This window comes from Dendropsophus ebraccatus, chromosome 1 (genome assembly GCF_027789765.1).
Source record: "Dendropsophus ebraccatus isolate aDenEbr1 chromosome 1, aDenEbr1.pat, whole genome shotgun sequence".
Taxonomy (NCBI): Eukaryota; Metazoa; Chordata; class Amphibia; order Anura; family Hylidae; genus Dendropsophus; species Dendropsophus ebraccatus.
Genome location: NC_091454.1, coordinates 156,649,370 through 156,667,252, shown reverse-complemented (window position 1 = coordinate 156,667,252; position 17,883 = coordinate 156,649,370). Strand labels below are relative to the sequence as shown.

General features: G+C 41.2%; 1 protein-coding gene across 2 annotated transcripts in view; it reads right to left on the bottom strand.

The window, feature by feature from the left end:
- NEDD4 (NEDD4 E3 ubiquitin protein ligase) overlaps nt 1-17,883 on the bottom strand; it is a 118,141-nt gene that overhangs the window by 26,489 nt on the left and 73,769 nt on the right. For both annotated transcript variants that reach the window (XM_069982455.1, XM_069982446.1), the window contains 8 exons: nt 14,755-14,857; nt 13,227-13,390; nt 12,505-12,622; nt 8,431-8,589; nt 7,445-7,510; nt 5,196-5,315; nt 3,321-3,521; nt 1,412-1,489 (listed from right to left, as the gene is read on the bottom strand). In XM_069982455.1, coding sequence (XP_069838556.1) covers nt 1,412-1,489; nt 3,321-3,521; nt 5,196-5,315; nt 7,445-7,510; nt 8,431-8,589; nt 12,505-12,622; nt 13,227-13,390; nt 14,755-14,857 — 1,009 coding nt within the window. The remainder of the gene's footprint in view (nt 1-1,411; nt 1,490-3,320; nt 3,522-5,195; nt 5,316-7,444; nt 7,511-8,430; nt 8,590-12,504; nt 12,623-13,226; nt 13,391-14,754; nt 14,858-17,883) is intronic.

Here is a 17,883-nt window from a genome sequence, read left to right as displayed (position 1 = left end):
GTAGGTTTCCTCCGGGTACTCCGGTCTCTTCCCACACCCAAAAACATACAGATAGGAATCTGCGGAATCTGTGTGCGCTACACAAATAAACAAATAAATAGATTAAAACAATTACAAAGCTGTGACTGCAAAAATAAAATTACTGTACTAAGCTTTCCTCAGAAGGATCCTCAATCTAAAGTTCATATGTTTGACCCGAAGAATGGGGGTGCCTGGTTCTGGCAAAGAATTCTCCCTTGCTTGCTTTGAGGACATCCAACCAGAGTTTATCTCTTGCTTTATTTATAGTGCTAACATATGCCACAGTGCTGTACAGATAATACCATCATGTACATCAGTCCCTCATTAGAGGAGATATCCTTTCTCTGATTTATGAAGGGGCCACAGTGCTTGTTTGGGTGCTGCACCCTGTTCTGTATTTGCTGGTGCTGATACCTGCAATACTGTATTACCTTATGTACAGCTGGGACTGGTTGCTGTGGGCAGTTTCCTCTAGTTTCTGTTAGGGTGCCTTCACACCTACCGGATCCACAGCGGATCTCATTTCTGCGGATTCGAAGCGAGAACCGCTGCGGATCCGGTATCAATTCACCCCTATGATAGCACATATTCGCAGCGGGATTGACATCCCGCTGTGAATATGTGCTTTGACTCCCTGGTGCCCGCAGCCCCGCCATCGCATCCCCCATCCCCGGCGGCGGCACATCCCCCCCATCCCGGCCACATCCCCACATCAGCCCATCTCCGGCCTGCCGCCGCGAGCATACATTACCTGCTCGGCGGCGCGGCGGCAGTGAGGCTCCCGGCTCCGGTCCCGCTCAGCTGATCTGAGCGGGACCGGAGCCGGCAGCCTCACTGCAGCCGCGCCGCCGAGCAGGTACTGTATGCTCTCAGCGGTGGGATGCGGGCTGGGGGTGGGCTGATGGGGGGATGTGGCCGGGATGGGGGGATGCGCCAGGGCTGCGGGCACCAGGGAGTTAAAGCACATATTCACAGCGGGATGTTAATCCCGTTGTGAATATGTGCTATCATAGGGGTGAATTGATACCGGATCCGCAGCGTTTCTCGCTTCGAATCCGCAGAAATGAGATCCGCTGTGGATCCGGTAGGTGGGAAGGCACCCTTATAGACAGTTTTATAAATCTGGGCCTTTATGTTTGTTTTGCAGACATACACAGTGTTTAGCAAACATACAGTGTGAAAACCCAGCACCATATTAAATGGTTCATCTTTAATGCCTGTAGTATGCTTCCTGTGTTCTGAACTTCACACAAGTCCTGTCTAATCCCATGCATGTTCACAGCACAGCTGTCAACCATCTGATAGCATTAATGGTACATGACATTTCCACAAAGGTACGATCACACATTCTGTAGCTGACATGATATACTTCCAAGTATTATATACTTACTGGTAATGGTCCCAGGTCTGACACATCTATCGGAGGCTTTGGCCGTAGCTGTACTGGAATTTTCAGTCGTGGGTCTTCCTACAGAAATAAATAAAAAAAACAAGCTTGCCTAAATTCAGTTTACTATGTACAAGGATTTCAGATAGATGTACAAGATTGCCGAGCAGTCCAGATTTAACGTGTGCCTGTTATCTACGGTACAGTAGAGTACTACTTTAAAAACAAACTTTTAACAAGTTAACCGAAAAAGAGGTGTGTCAACTACTTTAAAAGGGGTTGAGTTTCATACACTAGTTATTGGTTTAAACAGGTACTCCAGAGGAAGTTATGCAATTGTGTCTAGTCCAGTGGTGCTCGGTGCTGCATCCTCCGCCTGCGTCAAGAATTGTCTGGAGCTCTGGGGATTTCCTTCTGACACAGAGGTGGCAGCAGGGAGCCCTGACCAAACTATACTCTTTTTTAAATGTGGCTCGATTCCCACGTATAGCGTTGTTCTATTCCCGGGCACTGGCTGGGGGTGAAGCACTGGAGGCGGGCTGGCCCACCCCAGTGGCAAGAAACCCCCGCCCCTCTATCATGTGGCTCCACTGATTCGTAAGGAGTCGTGTCATAGAGGGGCGGGGGGTTCCTCCCACTGGGGCCCGGCCGGCCCGCCTCCAGTGCTTCACCCCCGGCCAGTGCACGGGAATAGAACAGCGCCATACGTGGGAACCGAGCCACGGCACCGGCTTTCCCCCGCTGGCACCATTCTATCAATGTGAAACACAAAGTGATGGCACATTTGCTGTAAATCACTGTATGATAAACAGATCTGATGTTTCTAAAATACTTGTCCCTTTCATTTCAGCCCTTTAACCCTCCTAAAAATGTAGCTAGAATCAGCCTCAATCATCTTGAAATATAAAATAGCTGATAAGTTAGAGGGGGGAGGTTAACCAGATTTAACAAAAAGGGGGTGGCAGTGCAGACTGTGCAAGGTTTCCAATCATCTATGAACCTAACGTGACATCTAACAGGTCACTTCTGCTAGCTTCAACACTTACAAACAACACAGCCTGATGAAAATACCCCGGTCATTATATTTCTACATTGAAAGTGGTGAATTTCTCCATTGTGTAGTAACACATATCTTAGCTACATATGATTATACTGGGATATTCTATGTAGCTTACAGTTAGTGGGAGCAAAACCCCGAAACCCACAGAAAGATCCATTTAGAAAGCTTTTTATATGGCAGGGAGCGGGGTAAGTACTGAGGTCCAGAAAGCAGAGACTATTGGGCAGGTACATTGGGACCTGGGAGTGGCGCAACGGAGGCATGAGGAGGGGTTATTATTTTCTCACACACACACCCCTGCCGATTTTCTTGGGATGCATGTATACACATAGGTGGGTGAACTTTGCACAGCATGCATTTTTTTGATGGCACTCATGAGTATATAATGTTTCCCCCCCCCCCCCCCCCAATAATTCAGGTTTTATTTTTAGGACTACAGGTATGAGTTCCCTCTAGAAGGTAATATTTTTCAGAGGATCTCCCACAGCAATAAAGTTAAGAAACACTAGCAAACAGCAGCAAAGCTCGACTAAAATAACAAAACAGATACTAAAAGATAGAAATTAACAGACTTTAATTGAATTAACTAATAATTATCAAAATGTGAAGGCATAAACTATAAGATTCAAGATAAGGTGAAACATGCAATGCAATGGACCCAGTTAAAGCTAGGATAATAAAATGTAATAAAAACTATCTACTTACCTGTTCAACAGACTTGTCAGCATAACTACAACATTTCCCTACTGCTACATATTTTAAAATGAATATGTAAAAGCAAAGTGGCTGTGCAGTGGTTTTAGCAGAGATGGCACAATGTGATCATTAATAAAAGTGAAAGATTCACAATACCCATGTTGTAGTCTTTGTGACGTGATTGATATAGAAAGGACGTCCACTTGGGGCATGCCTCATTTCCCAGCCTTTAGGAAGGAATCCTTGATCCTGGTCCACGGCCTGCTTGGTGGATTCATATGCTGGCGACTGCTGATGACGACCACTAGGAACATTCTGTGTGGGCGACGTCTGTGACATTTCAACAGGCATGGGCTTCTGAGATTGAAAATTTAGGACACATAAGGTTCTGAGCTTTACCACCAAAAATGCCCTGAAGGCTTTTACACAGAGTTTCCATAAACAAAGACTGCACATACACACAGCTACAAACAATAAAACTTGCTCTACAGGAAACTTGAGTACGAGGATGTTTTCCAACAAACAACTGAACACTTTCCAACCACCTAATGTTCATCTACCTAATGTTGCATAGATCCTGCAAAAACATCTGGCAACAACATATTAGCAATGTTTACTGCAAGTTCTGAGGAACAACCCTTCATAGATCAAACTTATTTTTCCAGTAAATCCCAGATATTCGATCAGATTGAGATCTGGAGAATTTGGAGGCTAAAGCCCCTATTACGCTGGGCGACTGTGAGGAGCAAACCAGAGCTGTCAGCGTTCGTTTGCTCCTCGTTCCCCGCTCGCTGCTACCTGCTCCAGCAGTGAGTGGGTGAGAGCCGGGGGGCCGCGGAGAGGTGCCTGGGTGATCGCTTGATTGTCTGGGCAGCCCATAGTCCATAGAACTTAGACCAGAAATGGGCGAAAAATCCAATCGTTCACCTAAAAATAGGTTCAAAACCCTTGATAAGTTTCCCCTATAGTGTATCATTATTAGATAGAAGGCGGTATTAGCTTTTTTATCAGTCTGTACTACAGTAACTTTTCTGCAAGATCAGATCAGACTGGAGGCAAAGGCGTTGGGCAGTCAAACTCTATCATGCCCAACCCCTATGTTCACTGACATCTACTGGAGGGGTCTCGGAAGTCCCCCATACTCTTTATACTGATGGCCGAACCCAGGGACCTTTACACTTGCCTATTTTCTCTGCTTTCGCAGCAACAAAAATGCATCCCCAAAAAGAAAGTGGAAATTTTTAAGATTTAAAATGACTCTTAAAACCTTGTCTGCGCATAGCCTAAATCTTTTACTTGTGCTATAAGTCTTGAAATTCTAGGCCAGGGATCCAACCACTTAATTTGTGATGTCAGTAGATATGTTACTCTGCATCGCTGCTATTGAAAGACATAACTGCTTGAAGTTTGAAGGTCATTTAATATTAATAAGGATGACATTTTGCAAATGTACCATTGAACACTGTTTTTGTCTGGAACTATGTGCATCAACCTCTGGGTATGTCATTCCTTATCACCTTATAGTCCCTCAAAGCTGCTTTAACTAAACGGCTTAGGAGAAACGAACAGCAGGTTAGAAGACTGTAATCTGCTGTTATGTTTCCATAGTGTAAGGAACAATGAGAATAAAGGTCATTCGGTATATCCTCATTTGAGTCAAAATGTAAAAACGGCGAGGAAGGGGTTATGTGGGGATGCACATCCCCACTTAGCACCCTAGGAGGCGCACAACACCTGTCAAAATGATGGGTGTTCTGCTCCTCTTTGGTAAGATGTCACTTACTTCTCCTGACCTCCAGCTGTATCTTCATCTGTACTGCAGCCTCTAGTAAAAGTCTTGTTTTACAGTTTACCATTTCAGTACATTTAATGTAACGAATAAAAAAAAAAGGGTCATCCATATCTTTATGTACTTATAAAATGGATCAGTTTCAATGGGAAACAGCAAAAAACGCAGAGTGAATTTATTCTAAGCCTAAGAAGTGTTCATACTATTAGTAAATTTCACAAGTGAGAACAACTTTGTAGTACCTGTACTACAGGCCTCTCCCATGTTGTAGTTCTTGTATTATGATCTATATAATATGACCTTCCTTTCTCGTCTTGTTTTTCCTCCCAACCAGGTGGTAACCCTGAAGAGGTTGGTAACAGCTGAAACAAAGCACAAGCAAAGTTTACTTTAAAAAAAAAAAAAAGATGATATTAAGTAAATTAAAAAAATAATAATAAAAAAAAAAAGTGTACCTGTCGTTATAACTTTCACAATCAAAATCAACAGTAGATGTGATATATGTCAAGTTTTCCATTTACTTTCTTCTTCTATTCTGTTATCATGCTGTACTAAAATACTAAATACTGTCTCACCTAAGTCTGACCAGTACAGAGAGTCACGGCTCAATGTCTCAGTCCCATGACTGCCTTTCTCTCTGTGAGCGTAAAGATGACATAGGAAACACGGGCCTTATAGATTGTAAGCCCTCGGGGGCAGGGTCCTCCTCCCCCATGTACCAGTCTGCCATTTGCCTTCATGTAATGTGTTTTGATCTTGTATAGTTCCTGTTTGTTACCCCCATTGCTTGAATAGCGCTCTGGAATTAAGGGCGCTTTATAAATAAATAATATTAATAATAATAAAAAAAATATGCAACTGTTGATATAGTTTTTTAAAGTTTTAACGACAGTGACACTTTAAATGAAACTGTCAGGTCCATACCAGGTACAGAGCTGCAGATAAACAGGCAGGCAGACAGGCAGATAAATGACAAATGATGCCTTTGTCTTTGCTGATGACCATTTCCAGAGTCAAAATTGCATTTTTCCTCAGAAGCTGGAGTACAGAAGTGATGCTGAGCCGCAGCATACATGCCTCCTCTCCCTGCCTTGGCTAACTAATGTACAGAGTTGAAAGCTCAGCCCTGTACATCAATTCAAGTGAGAGGTGAGGGAGAGGTGTGCATGCTGTGGCTCAGCATCACTAGTTTGGCACTTGAACTTCCAAGAAAAAAAGGTGACTTTTCTAACTCTGTAAATGGGCATCTTTAAAGGACTAAAAGGTATAATTTGTTAACTTCCCCATCACTAATCTTCCTGTGTCTGCAGCTCTGTACCTTACCTGGTACGGACCTGACAAATTCCCTTTAAGTGGTTAAAAGGGTTTTCTGGGACATTACAGAGGTTTTCCAATTTAATATTACTTGTCCCCTTATCCACAAGATAGAGGACAAGTATGACATTGCGGGGGTGCGGGGGGTTGACCTCTGCCCCCCCCCATAAAACTGCTGAGTGGCGTCCCAAGTTTGCTTTGTTTTGAATGAAGCCGTGGGGGTCGATACGTGACCTGCAGCTCTATAGAGCTATTGGAGATAGTCAAGTACAGCACTTGGCTCTCTCCAGTGGCTCCATAGAGAAATAATGGAACAGTTGGGGCACCGCTCTAGAGATCCCTGGAGGCCCAGTGGTTGGGGACAGGTAATAATAAATTGGAAAATCCCTTTAAGAAGTCATAAAAGTACTACAAAATGTATAAATTCTAACTGTTATAACTGAAACAGTAGTGTTTCTGCCACACTGAATGCCTGCCCACAACCCTCTACACAACATAGTGTACTGTTGCAGTGGCATTCTTGACAAAATTTTTATTTGCATAATTGTTTTAATATTTTACAGTTTTATCGCAATTTATAAAATTACAGTGAAATTGCAACCTTCCCACAACAGGGCCACAACAGTATGTGCGGTTAGGGAGAAGGCTGTAGGCAGGTATTCAGTGGAGCACAAGCACAGCTCGGATGGCCTGCATCGCTGTCTGTTATATAGCAGGGCATGCACTGCAATAATAAGGCTTGTGGCCGGGAAGAGATGAAAGGGTGAGTGTTAAGGCTGAAGAGGGCTGTGGGCAGGCTAGAATGGATGAAAATAGTGACATCATATACAATGGAGCTGGCAGGTGACGGCACCTGACAGAGGAGAACCAAAAGACTGCTCTAGAGGTTTCAAGACTGGTTTCTGCAGCACCAAAATGATAGGAAACTTCTAACATCATTTAATTGACCAATTAACCAGGGTGCTATTGGTAGTCTATCACGAGGACTAGAGTTAGAGTGGGGATACCCCTAAAGCTAATAAATAATGTCTCCAAGAAGTAAAACAGAAAAAAAACAACACCCAGATTTGAGATCTGTCCATGTTGCACACAGATCACAAGACAAAGGGTTAAGACATTGTTATATTAGACAACACAACTAGTTCGTTATTAAGCTTGGAAGGAAAAACATTCTTACAACAGGTAATGTGGGAAGTTCTTCTTGTGTATAGGATTGCAGGTTCTCTCTTCTGCTGGAATGGGCCTTCATAAAATGTAAAAAACAAAGATGTATATATAGTAAGAAACATGGAGCATATCTGAATAGTAGTACAAATGATAGGCTAGGCCATTATTTAATGACAGGCACCCATCCTCCTGGACCACCAAGGATTTTAAAAACTAAGAGGGTCATGGCCACAAGCTTCTTCTGACACAGTACCACTTCAGAACAGAAGCATGGCAGAGAACTGAAACATGGTTTAGACTTTAATGCATGCTCTTTTTTTCTTTTTATATTTTATCTAAACAAACATCCATGAGTTTAGTTTTAAAGCTGGGGCAATGGTCATGAGAACTGGTGACAGAATTAATATCTGGTCGTTTCCTGGGGGGGGGGGGGGGGGGGGGACTTTATTGCAAGGCAGAAAAGTAATGTATATTCAATGTATATTAAAAGGTATTTTCATACTGTAAAATGATATTGTATCCTAGTATCGTCTGCAGGGGTCAAACCTGTGGGAGCAGACGGATCTGAAAATGAAGGGGCTGCAGCAGCAATGTAGCGCTGTTTCCCTTTTATTGATAATACAGTGAGGGCATACAATTTATGGGCAGGATAACCCTTGCACAATGTTCTCTTTTGAAGTATCAATCCACTTTTTTTCTCCCTGGCTGTAGGCTTCCTGGTATACTCAGCCTTGATTATTATTTTACCACAGCGGAATCCAAATGGGTTTGTATCATCATAATGACACTGTGCCAAGGGAAAGTGGTCATCATGGGAGAGTATACCGGGGAGCCTGCAGCTGGGCATCAACTAAAATAAAAAAAGCAGAGTGCTACTTTAAATGATACAGGCAATTGAACATCCCCATTCTCTGCATATTGTATTAACTGTGTTTGCTTTGCTTTTAAGATTTACAGACTTTGGATGAGCTGATATTTACAAGAACCATTACTTACAGTGTTGGAGTTGTGTCTACCACTGGTTACGTTTCCAGATATGTGGAGTCTGGTAGTGAGCTCATCAGTGACTTGCACTTGGATGTCATTGCCAGCGGTGGGCTGATTAGAATGGTTGCTGTATATCGTAGCGTCATCCTCTGTAATAATCTCCCAACTCTATTAGAGAAAACATGAAACCAATCAATTTTTTAAGAAGAGTCTGCATCTGTTTATGCAGTGCTGTTGGTGTTAATCATTATTGTAATAAAATGTACAGAGTTTAATTATGTCTGCAGATATATCCACCTGCAAGACTGCATATAACCTGGTTGTTTACACAAATAGTATATGATTTTCTCCAAAAGACATTTAACATCTACTTTACTTTCATATTAACCCCCTCCCGCCGCTGCACAGTAAATTAATGTCGCTGCAGCCTATGCATGGTGCTTCAGCGATGTTATTTTACTGCAGAGGATGACACAGGCGTAGGAGCTACACCTGTGTCATCCGTGGCCGGTCCCGGCTATCAGTGATAGCCGGGGACCTGACGGAACTCTCAGCACCGGAGCCGTGCTCTGACAATTTTCCCTCTGTAGAGGTATGCAGGTGTGCATCGGGGCTCTGCGAACTGATTGCAGATGGTAGTCATAGAATCATAGAAACCGGGAGCCTCAGGCTATAGAGGCCGGCAAGGGACAGGAGGGAAAGCAGGACACGCGCCCGTGCGCTCTGCCCCCTCCCCTCTCTCCCCTGCCGCTGTCAAAAGATTATGACAGGGGACAGCGAAGAGGGGGCAGACATAGTGACATCAGCTTATGGGATCATTATGATCTCATAAGCTGATGTGAAATCACGACCTGGGCATTGAGGCATCAATGATCCCAGGTCATGAAAGGGTTAAAAGGGGCTATTAATACAGGATTGTGAGTGTCCAACCCATAGAACCCCTGGCATTAACATCCTACAAAACTAATGCAACCATTTTATTCAGATCAAGGAATGTGAAAATTTGACCTTCACCAGGCCCAGCCATACACATTTAAATTTATTTTTAAGAAAATAAATTTCACAACTTAAGAACATTTCAAATTTGGACTAATGACCATCATTGTACCTATTAAATAATTCTAAAATTTATTAATTCTTAAATCCGAAAACTGATGCAAACAAAGTTTCAATGTACATTCGGCCAGGGGTGTAAGGAGGGGGAGTAGAGGGGCAGCTGCCCCGGGTGCAGCCACCAGAAGGGGGCATCGGCAAGCAGAGCATTCAGTTATACACATAGTCACAGATCAATCATCCAATGCAGTGATTGCTTTGCTTAGATATATAACAGACAGGGGCTTACTAAAAGCTGCTGCTGCCCTAGGCACTAAACCTGAAGACGCCACATCTTGGGGAGCGTGGTTTCGGTCACATGCATTTCTCTACATGTAGAAACATTGTCTGAATTGCGTTTCATGGTTTTTTAACAAATTTTTTTTAACAAATTTTAAACAAATTTCCACATTGAATCAATCATTAGAGCATTATGCATATTGTCTAAAGGAATTTTCACCACAGGATTGGTAGATTAGTAGGTAATAGCTCCAGGAGTCACATTTACCACCGCCACACCAAACCTGATCAATACCACCATACCAGACCTGACCAATACTGCCATACTGTGACTGGATAACACGGCCACACCAGTCCTGACCAATACCACCATCCCATCCACCCCCCACTCCCCCTCGAAAAGACACCAAATTTACTGGCAAGTGTGAACTGGAGGTGGGAGACTAAAAAAAAAAAAAAAAACACTGATAACAGTGTCTGCAGTTTGGCATTAATTCCAGATGACAAACTTTCTGTAAGGGTGTGTTCATATGTACAGGATCCACAGCAGATTTGAAGTTGCAGATTCAAAGCAAATCAAATCTGCCGCAGATCGTGTACGTGTGAACGCACCCTAAAAGGGGAAGAGGACCCTGTCCAGTGCCCTACATGAGCTTCAAATCAACACTGGAAGGAGAAAAAAAAAATTGACAGACTTTGTATCTTTGCATTTAAAAAAAAAATGTGACAAAGTATCATTTTTGTTTAGGGAATTGTAATACTAAAGAAGGTATCGGTATGGAAGTCAAAGTTCTGGTATCATGACATCCCCAACCCTGCACAAACAGCTGGATAGCCACAGGCTGTGAAAAATTAGTCTAGTATGATCTAATCTCTACATGGTTTGTTATGGCCATTAGATGGCAGTCTTGTAGATGGCAGTGTCACCCAGCTTTCCCAGAGACAAATAACCAAGGAACTGCTGGGCAGGTCAGGAAGAAGTATAGATTTAAAAAAATGTAGTTTTTATTTGTTTAGGATCTTTTTGGCCTTACAAATTTTAGCAAAGTCACTCTATTAGACATCCTCATATAGCCTGATGACTGATCATATACACATGTAAATATATAAACTATAGGAGGTATAGAGGCCAGCAATAGGACTGGTTATTAAAATGTGGTTTAACAATTAAAGTGACGATAGGGAATAACAGTATATTCCCATGTGTATCAGGACTGTTCCTTTAATGGGTATGATGTCATAATGACTCTCTGTGATATACCAGCTGTAGAATCTAGAGCTGTGGATGTTGCCTGCTCCACAGTCATTGCTGGATCACCCTTTAGTAGGATAGAGCCAGTGCGATTGGATTGCATTTTTGCAGTATTTTATTTGCTCTTTGTATGAATTATCTGCCAGTCATGGCAGAATCATACAAGACAGAATGAAAAAGCATCTGCTGGTTACCCCAAACAAGGCCCACAGATGACCGGCAAGCTCCTGCTAGACCTGCATATTACCATGCAAAGCCTGGCAAAGAATATGGATGAGGAAGAGAACAATATTTTGGAAAAGACGATAGACTCCTTCTTACTCTGCAGCACTAAATGCTCAGAAACACCAACTTTCCCGATGCAGCCGACATTGCTGATTTGGAGTTGGAGGAGGGGAAAATCAGCATAAGTGAAGAGGAGGATAAAGAAGAAAAAGAGCCACAAAGTAGGATGGAGACCGACATTGAAGAAGTAGCATGTGTGGCAGAATGAGGGAAGCAATTAGACGTATAAGGAGATGCTTCATCTAAACCTTTCCACATCTCTTCTACTCTCTTTCCTTACTTCATCATCCCCCCCCCTATCTATCTAGCTATGCGCCTACTAATGGTGTAACTAATGTATTGAATTTAATAAAAAATATAGTTAAGATTACAGACATATAAGAATATGCAGTGGGCAAGTAAATATGGTGTACCATATAAAAAGTTACCTTTGAAAGCATTTTGGCTGTTAACTCAGTCATTTTGGTATGATTGTGTCAGCATGGAAACCGCTCGTGAGAGCAGCCATCTTAAAAAATGGGAATTTATCCTGCTGTGCAGCAACAGGACACGCCCCCAGATTCCAGGCTTGTGTGCACTACAGACACAGAGCAGGGGTACAGCTGACTTAGGGTGCGTTCACACCTACAGGATCTGCAGCAAATTTGATGCTGTGTTCAGTTATTTAAATGAAATCTGCTGCAGAAAATCAGCTGCAGATCCTGTAGGTGTGAACGCACCATTAAAGTTATCTCTCCTATCCTCTCCATACAAAGGAACCAGACCGATAAAAACTCAGACCTTGACTGATAAAAACTTGTCTTTTTATATGTCTCTCTGACATATAAAAAGTTTTTTTGACGACAGTTACTCTTTAAAGCCTTTTCAAGAATTACACATTGAGACAGAGGGATAGTAATGTGCACATAAGTAATATCACAAAGTTGAACAACGCAGTATTAGTTGATATGAGCACTAATTGCCATTAGTCCAAAAAAGATATACAGTCAGTTAGTCAGTAAATATTTTTATTCCCGATGAAGTCAAAAACGTTCACATTTGTTAATCTGAATTGTACGATTATACTTTGTGGACTTCAGAATTGATGTGTTTTTTTTAGATCGATTAATACTCAGTTGTGAATTCATTCCTTGTTCCTATAATGTTTTTTGTTTTTAGGTTTTGATACACTTTGTACTACAGTTTAGACCCATTTGAGTGCATTATCAGATTACCTCTGGAGAGTCCCTGGCTTCTGGAGCTTCTGTGTCCTCAGAAATTTGCCTTCGGGTAGTAAATGCACGTTGAGCCTCCAGCTGGGCACTGCCACTTTCTGGACCTGCATTGCCATCTCTGGGAAAATGTCACACTTTATTTTGTACTTTCAGCACAGAAATACAGAAATCTGATGCTCATACCAACTTAAATATTGTTCTAATCACTAAAGAATATGAGCCTCAGAGTGGAAACAAAGTATAAAACAACATGTCTACACATATTCACATTGTTCAATAGAGGTCTGCAGTTCACTCATCCATTACACATTTTAAAGAATGATTTAAAACCCACACACAGATTTATAAAACGTTGGGCAACTTTAAAATAACTGCACGATAAGTACAACAGCATTTATCACTCATGACATTAATATGAAAAAATATTGAGAAATTGATATGATTCTTATAAAGTAGTTTATATAGGAAACCGTGAATCTGCTTTCAAGCTGCAGTAATGCAACAAACAGTGGGTGACTGTGCAACACTACATGGTGGATGCTCGGGTAACAGTTTCACAGTTACTACGCTGTTTCGCTACAATGGCCCAAGAGTGGCTTTTTGCAAGCTACTGTGGCAATCTATGCAGCTATACAAGGACATCTTGCCATTATACTGCTGAAATTCATTGATTTATTGAAAAAAATACATATATATCATAAAGTAGTACATCAATTACTTACTGAATGGTAGGTCTCTGCCACTGTGTTCTCTTAAACTGATGATTGATATAATAAGTCCTGCCTAGGATATCCTGCTTCTCTTCCCACCCTGGAGGTAGAGGAGATAATTCCTGCTGTTGTTGGTGATAAGAAGGGTCTGGTTGGTCCAATATAACCCAGCCAGGCTAAGTAAAAACAAAGAGAGGTCAAAACCAAGATATATAATGTTGCTATAAATATATCTCAAATACAGTTTACCTAGAATGCAAGCAGTTTAAGGATATGGTTATGTGTACTGTATGGATATAGTTGCTGTGTAACCCAATATAAATAAATAGTTGAAACAAGCATTATTTCTCCGGCCACATGAGGCTCTCTCTACACCCCCCCCCCCCCCCCCCCCCCCCCAGCATTGTGACATCACTTAAATGCTTGCAGAGCCAGAAGGGAACACAGCTGCAGCCTGCAAGAGGTACTGTATGTATGTTTTTTTCCCCCATCCCCCTCGTAAGTGTCTCTCATATCAGTGTTTCTTGACTGTAAAACTGGCCATGAACGACCTTACTACATTATTCTCCTCTTCAACAAGGCAATAAATTGTGAGGATGGATCTACTTTAACCTCTGGAGTTAGCAATTGTCAGTTTACATTAACATAAACTAACTGCTGTCAAATTGAAAAACAGTGTAAAAGCACATACAAAAAAAAAACCCAGAGAGGGTCATTATGCCACTGCATTCTAAATTTCTATAGTAAGATATAACACCTGGGCCATCACTTTAGTTGACTTCTTAGAAGTCAACTAAAATTCTTCACCTCTTCTGGCGAATATATGCATTTACCAACAGATCCTCACTGAATTTTATTTTCCATCTCTAATTGCCAGTTTTCTTATAACACAGCTCCAGAATGTGCAAAGACAGCAGAGACGTACTACTATATCGTCCAAATACAACACGCTGAGAAGAGGAGATCTAGGTCCTCTATCCCTGTTTCTTCCATACACAGAAGCAGCAGCCGTAGCATAGAGGACAATACACTGGCATTGAACTGACTTTATACAGTGCAGTGTCCGTGCCTTCCTCTGCAGCTAAGAGGCATATTTGTACAATATATTACAATATAGTATAAAATACATTTTTTATAATATATATATATATATATATATATATATATATATATATACATATACATATACATACATATATATATATACATACATACATACATACATACATACATACACACACACACACACATTTATTTAAAGTTTCTAGAAAGTGATGAACCTAGCTACAGGCTACAGGCTTCCTTCACCAAATTAGAACGCCTTTTAAATATTTTTATCTACAGAGCTTCTGACAGTCATTTTCGGTATTTCTAATTCTCAAATCATCAACAGAAGATTAAATAATAACAATAAAACATACTCAGAGAGAAGATATTAAAATTCAAAATAAATCAATAGATATTGCTCTTATAAAGGGAACTAAAGACCTCATATTATACAGCTGACTAGACTGCTATAAACATACACTGCTAAACTGACCTCCACCTCTTCTCCTTGCTCTGTGTTTTCATCTTCCGATCCACTGTTTTTAGGTAAATAAGTCATTTTTAATCGCAGATGTCCCTTGACTTTGGATTTATGACTGTTGGGAAAAACATTAGGCAAGAACATTTATGACCATTAAATGATAAAACAGTGTTTGAAAACAAACATAAAAAGATCATAACTTCATTCAAGAGCTAAAAGAAATCCATCCCAAAACATGTATCCTGACATTCCTCCATGTGCCCCCTACCCCTCTTTTTTTATCTTCTCTAAGAAAGAAGAGCGGAATTAAAGGGATACTCTGCCGAAAAACAATTCTTTCAAATCGAATGTCAGAAAGTTATACATAGATTTGTAATTTACTTGTATTAAAAAAAAACTCAAGTCTTCCAGATGTTGGATCTATAACCCTCATTTTCCTAGCAGAGTCACTTTGTGGCTGCTGATGTTCATTATTAGAGATGAGCGAACCTCGAGCACGCTCGAGTTCATCTGAAGCCGAGCGTTCGGTATTTGACTAGCGAGGGCTGCCGAAGTTGGATAAAGCCCTAAGGCTATGTGGAAAACATGGATATAGTCATGGGCTGTATCCATGTTTTCCAGACAACCTTAGAGCTTTATCCAACTTCAGCAGCCACCGCTAATCAAATGCAGAACGCTCGGGTTTGGATGAACTCGAGCATGCTCAAGGTTTGCTCATCTCTATTCATTATACATTAGTATTTATCCTCCACAGGGTTAGATCAGCTAATTGTTTCTGGAGTTTTAGTAAAACTACTTCTAGAATTAAAGCTGTGGAATAACGGAAAAAATACTGGCTAATCATTATAAACTAAAACATTCTGAACTATTGTAAACATTCTGTTTCAGTTCACGTTCCAGTTTACATCTAGGATAAGGAGAATTCCCTGAGCACATCAAGCTGGCAGAGGTGGACCTCTCTTTAAATTACTCTATTATGGCATATATAAGTCATTAAGGGGAATGCCCCACTCATCCCTTATGTAAATATACCTTGGAGGTATGTGCACAGAATCCTCCCATGTATACGTCCAACGGGCACTATCTAATGCAGTGTTATCTAGCTCTTTCAGCTAGATAACCACTTCTGGTATCGTCACTGTATGAAAGACATGCTAAATACTGCTACTGCTATTCTTTAAAGTGGCTTTATACATATAAGTCCATAATGATTTGAAAGGTTTTCATAATTTTGTAGGCATCTTTAAAGCCCCTATTACATGGGCCGATGGTGAAGAGCAAGCAAGCGCCAACCTGTCAGATCAGCGCTTGCTTGCTCTTTGTTCCCCACTCCCTGACAGCGAGTGGGCCAGAGTGCGGGTTGGAGGGGTGGTCGCGGCAAGCTGTGGGAGGGGCTCCTCGGACAATAGCAATGATCTCCTGCCGCCGCTCCTATTACACGGATCAACGGCCAGCAGATCGTCGCTATCGTTCAAAAATCTTTCAACATTTTGAATGACAAGGATCAGTAGACATTGTGCATGTTGACTGATCGCTGCCTTATAACAGGAGCTATTACACAAGTGACTATCTGAAGAATACATTCTTCTCAGATCTAGTTAACATATAAACTCATAGCAGGATTGTTTGTGTGTTTATAGCTGTGACATTACTGCCAACATAAATGATCCTAAACAGCCAAACACTTGTAATAAATTGCAAAATAAAAAAGCCTGAAATGTAATGAGTATGAATTGAACGGTCAAAGCCCTAAGCAAACATATTTTCAGAGTTCTCTAGAATGTGGTCAGAAGTATGCAAAGACATTCCATCTTCGTGCCCAGTGAAAACCAGAACTGTAAAACACTGGAAGCTCTGCCTGAAGTAAGAAAACTTGTGTTATTGGTTTCAGGTCTGGGACCTGGACAAAAATGTGCTTAGAATTTATTTCTAATGTAAGATGCCATGTATAGCATTTTCCTCTATCACATGTTTACATATAATGTATTTTAAAATCGGCATAAAAAATAAATGTCCGAGAACACAGCACAATATTATGATCGTTTAGAGATATTCTTTTCCACTAAAATAAAGGGATCTTGCAGTATTTTAGTGCAATCATGAGTGGAGCTATAATACAAAAGCCAACATGACTACATGAAGCCAAATGTATTATTATTACTATTAGAAGAGGGGGTTAGTAGGGGCATTGGCTAACTCCTCCATAAACAATCTTGGGAACAGAATGTAATATTCATTTAGGCCTGAGATAATATGATAATTCATTGGAACAGGTGGCACTTTATGGCATACGCAAATTCTTCTGCATTTCTCTGGAACACATTCATTTAACTCTTGAAACTCTGTGGAGCTGTCATGTATGCCATGGGAACTTTACTTGGTATTTATGTACAGTTGTACACACAGTAGAATTTTTTTTCTACCTAGCTACTCGTGCTTGATACAGATAGTATAGAGATAGGGCTGGAGGCTTTGTCTCCTAATGCATGGTTATGAGCATCAGGGAATGGTAACAATCGGTGCTCCGTAAAAGTATTTCAGCACCAAATTCAAAATTAAAGGGATTCAGAAAAAGAATACCGTGAATGAATGTGCTGCACTACAGGCATTTTTAATAAACTTAAGAGGTACACTTTAATTATTAAAACATCTATAGAAAAAAAAAAACATACAGTTTCCAGAATCTAAAAATATTAATTTAAAGCTAGGTTTAGTCTATACTGACCTACAGGCATGCAGTGATAGCACTTGTTATCTGCAATAACCACTTGCTGTGCAGAGGCAGCTGCACACAGCAATTGTGTTGGGCAGCCTCCCTTCCCCTGCTACTGTACAGTACAAGGCCGGTTGATGGGACCCTGCTCTGTATAGTAGCGTGCAACAGTGCTTGATCACAGCAGAGTTCGGGAACTCCAGGGCTTAGACAGCCCTGCAGTTCCTGAAACAAATGTTGGTAGCAGCAAAGGGGCCTGTGTTACCCCTTACTGCTGGCACTCAATGAAAGTAAAGTAGTAAAATATAAAAACCTATACATTTATTTGAATAAACTTTTACATTACACAATAATATACCTTAATTAAAGCAACAAATTAAATGCCCCTTTAATGTAACCAGGGCTGTGGAGTCGGTAAGCTCTGACTC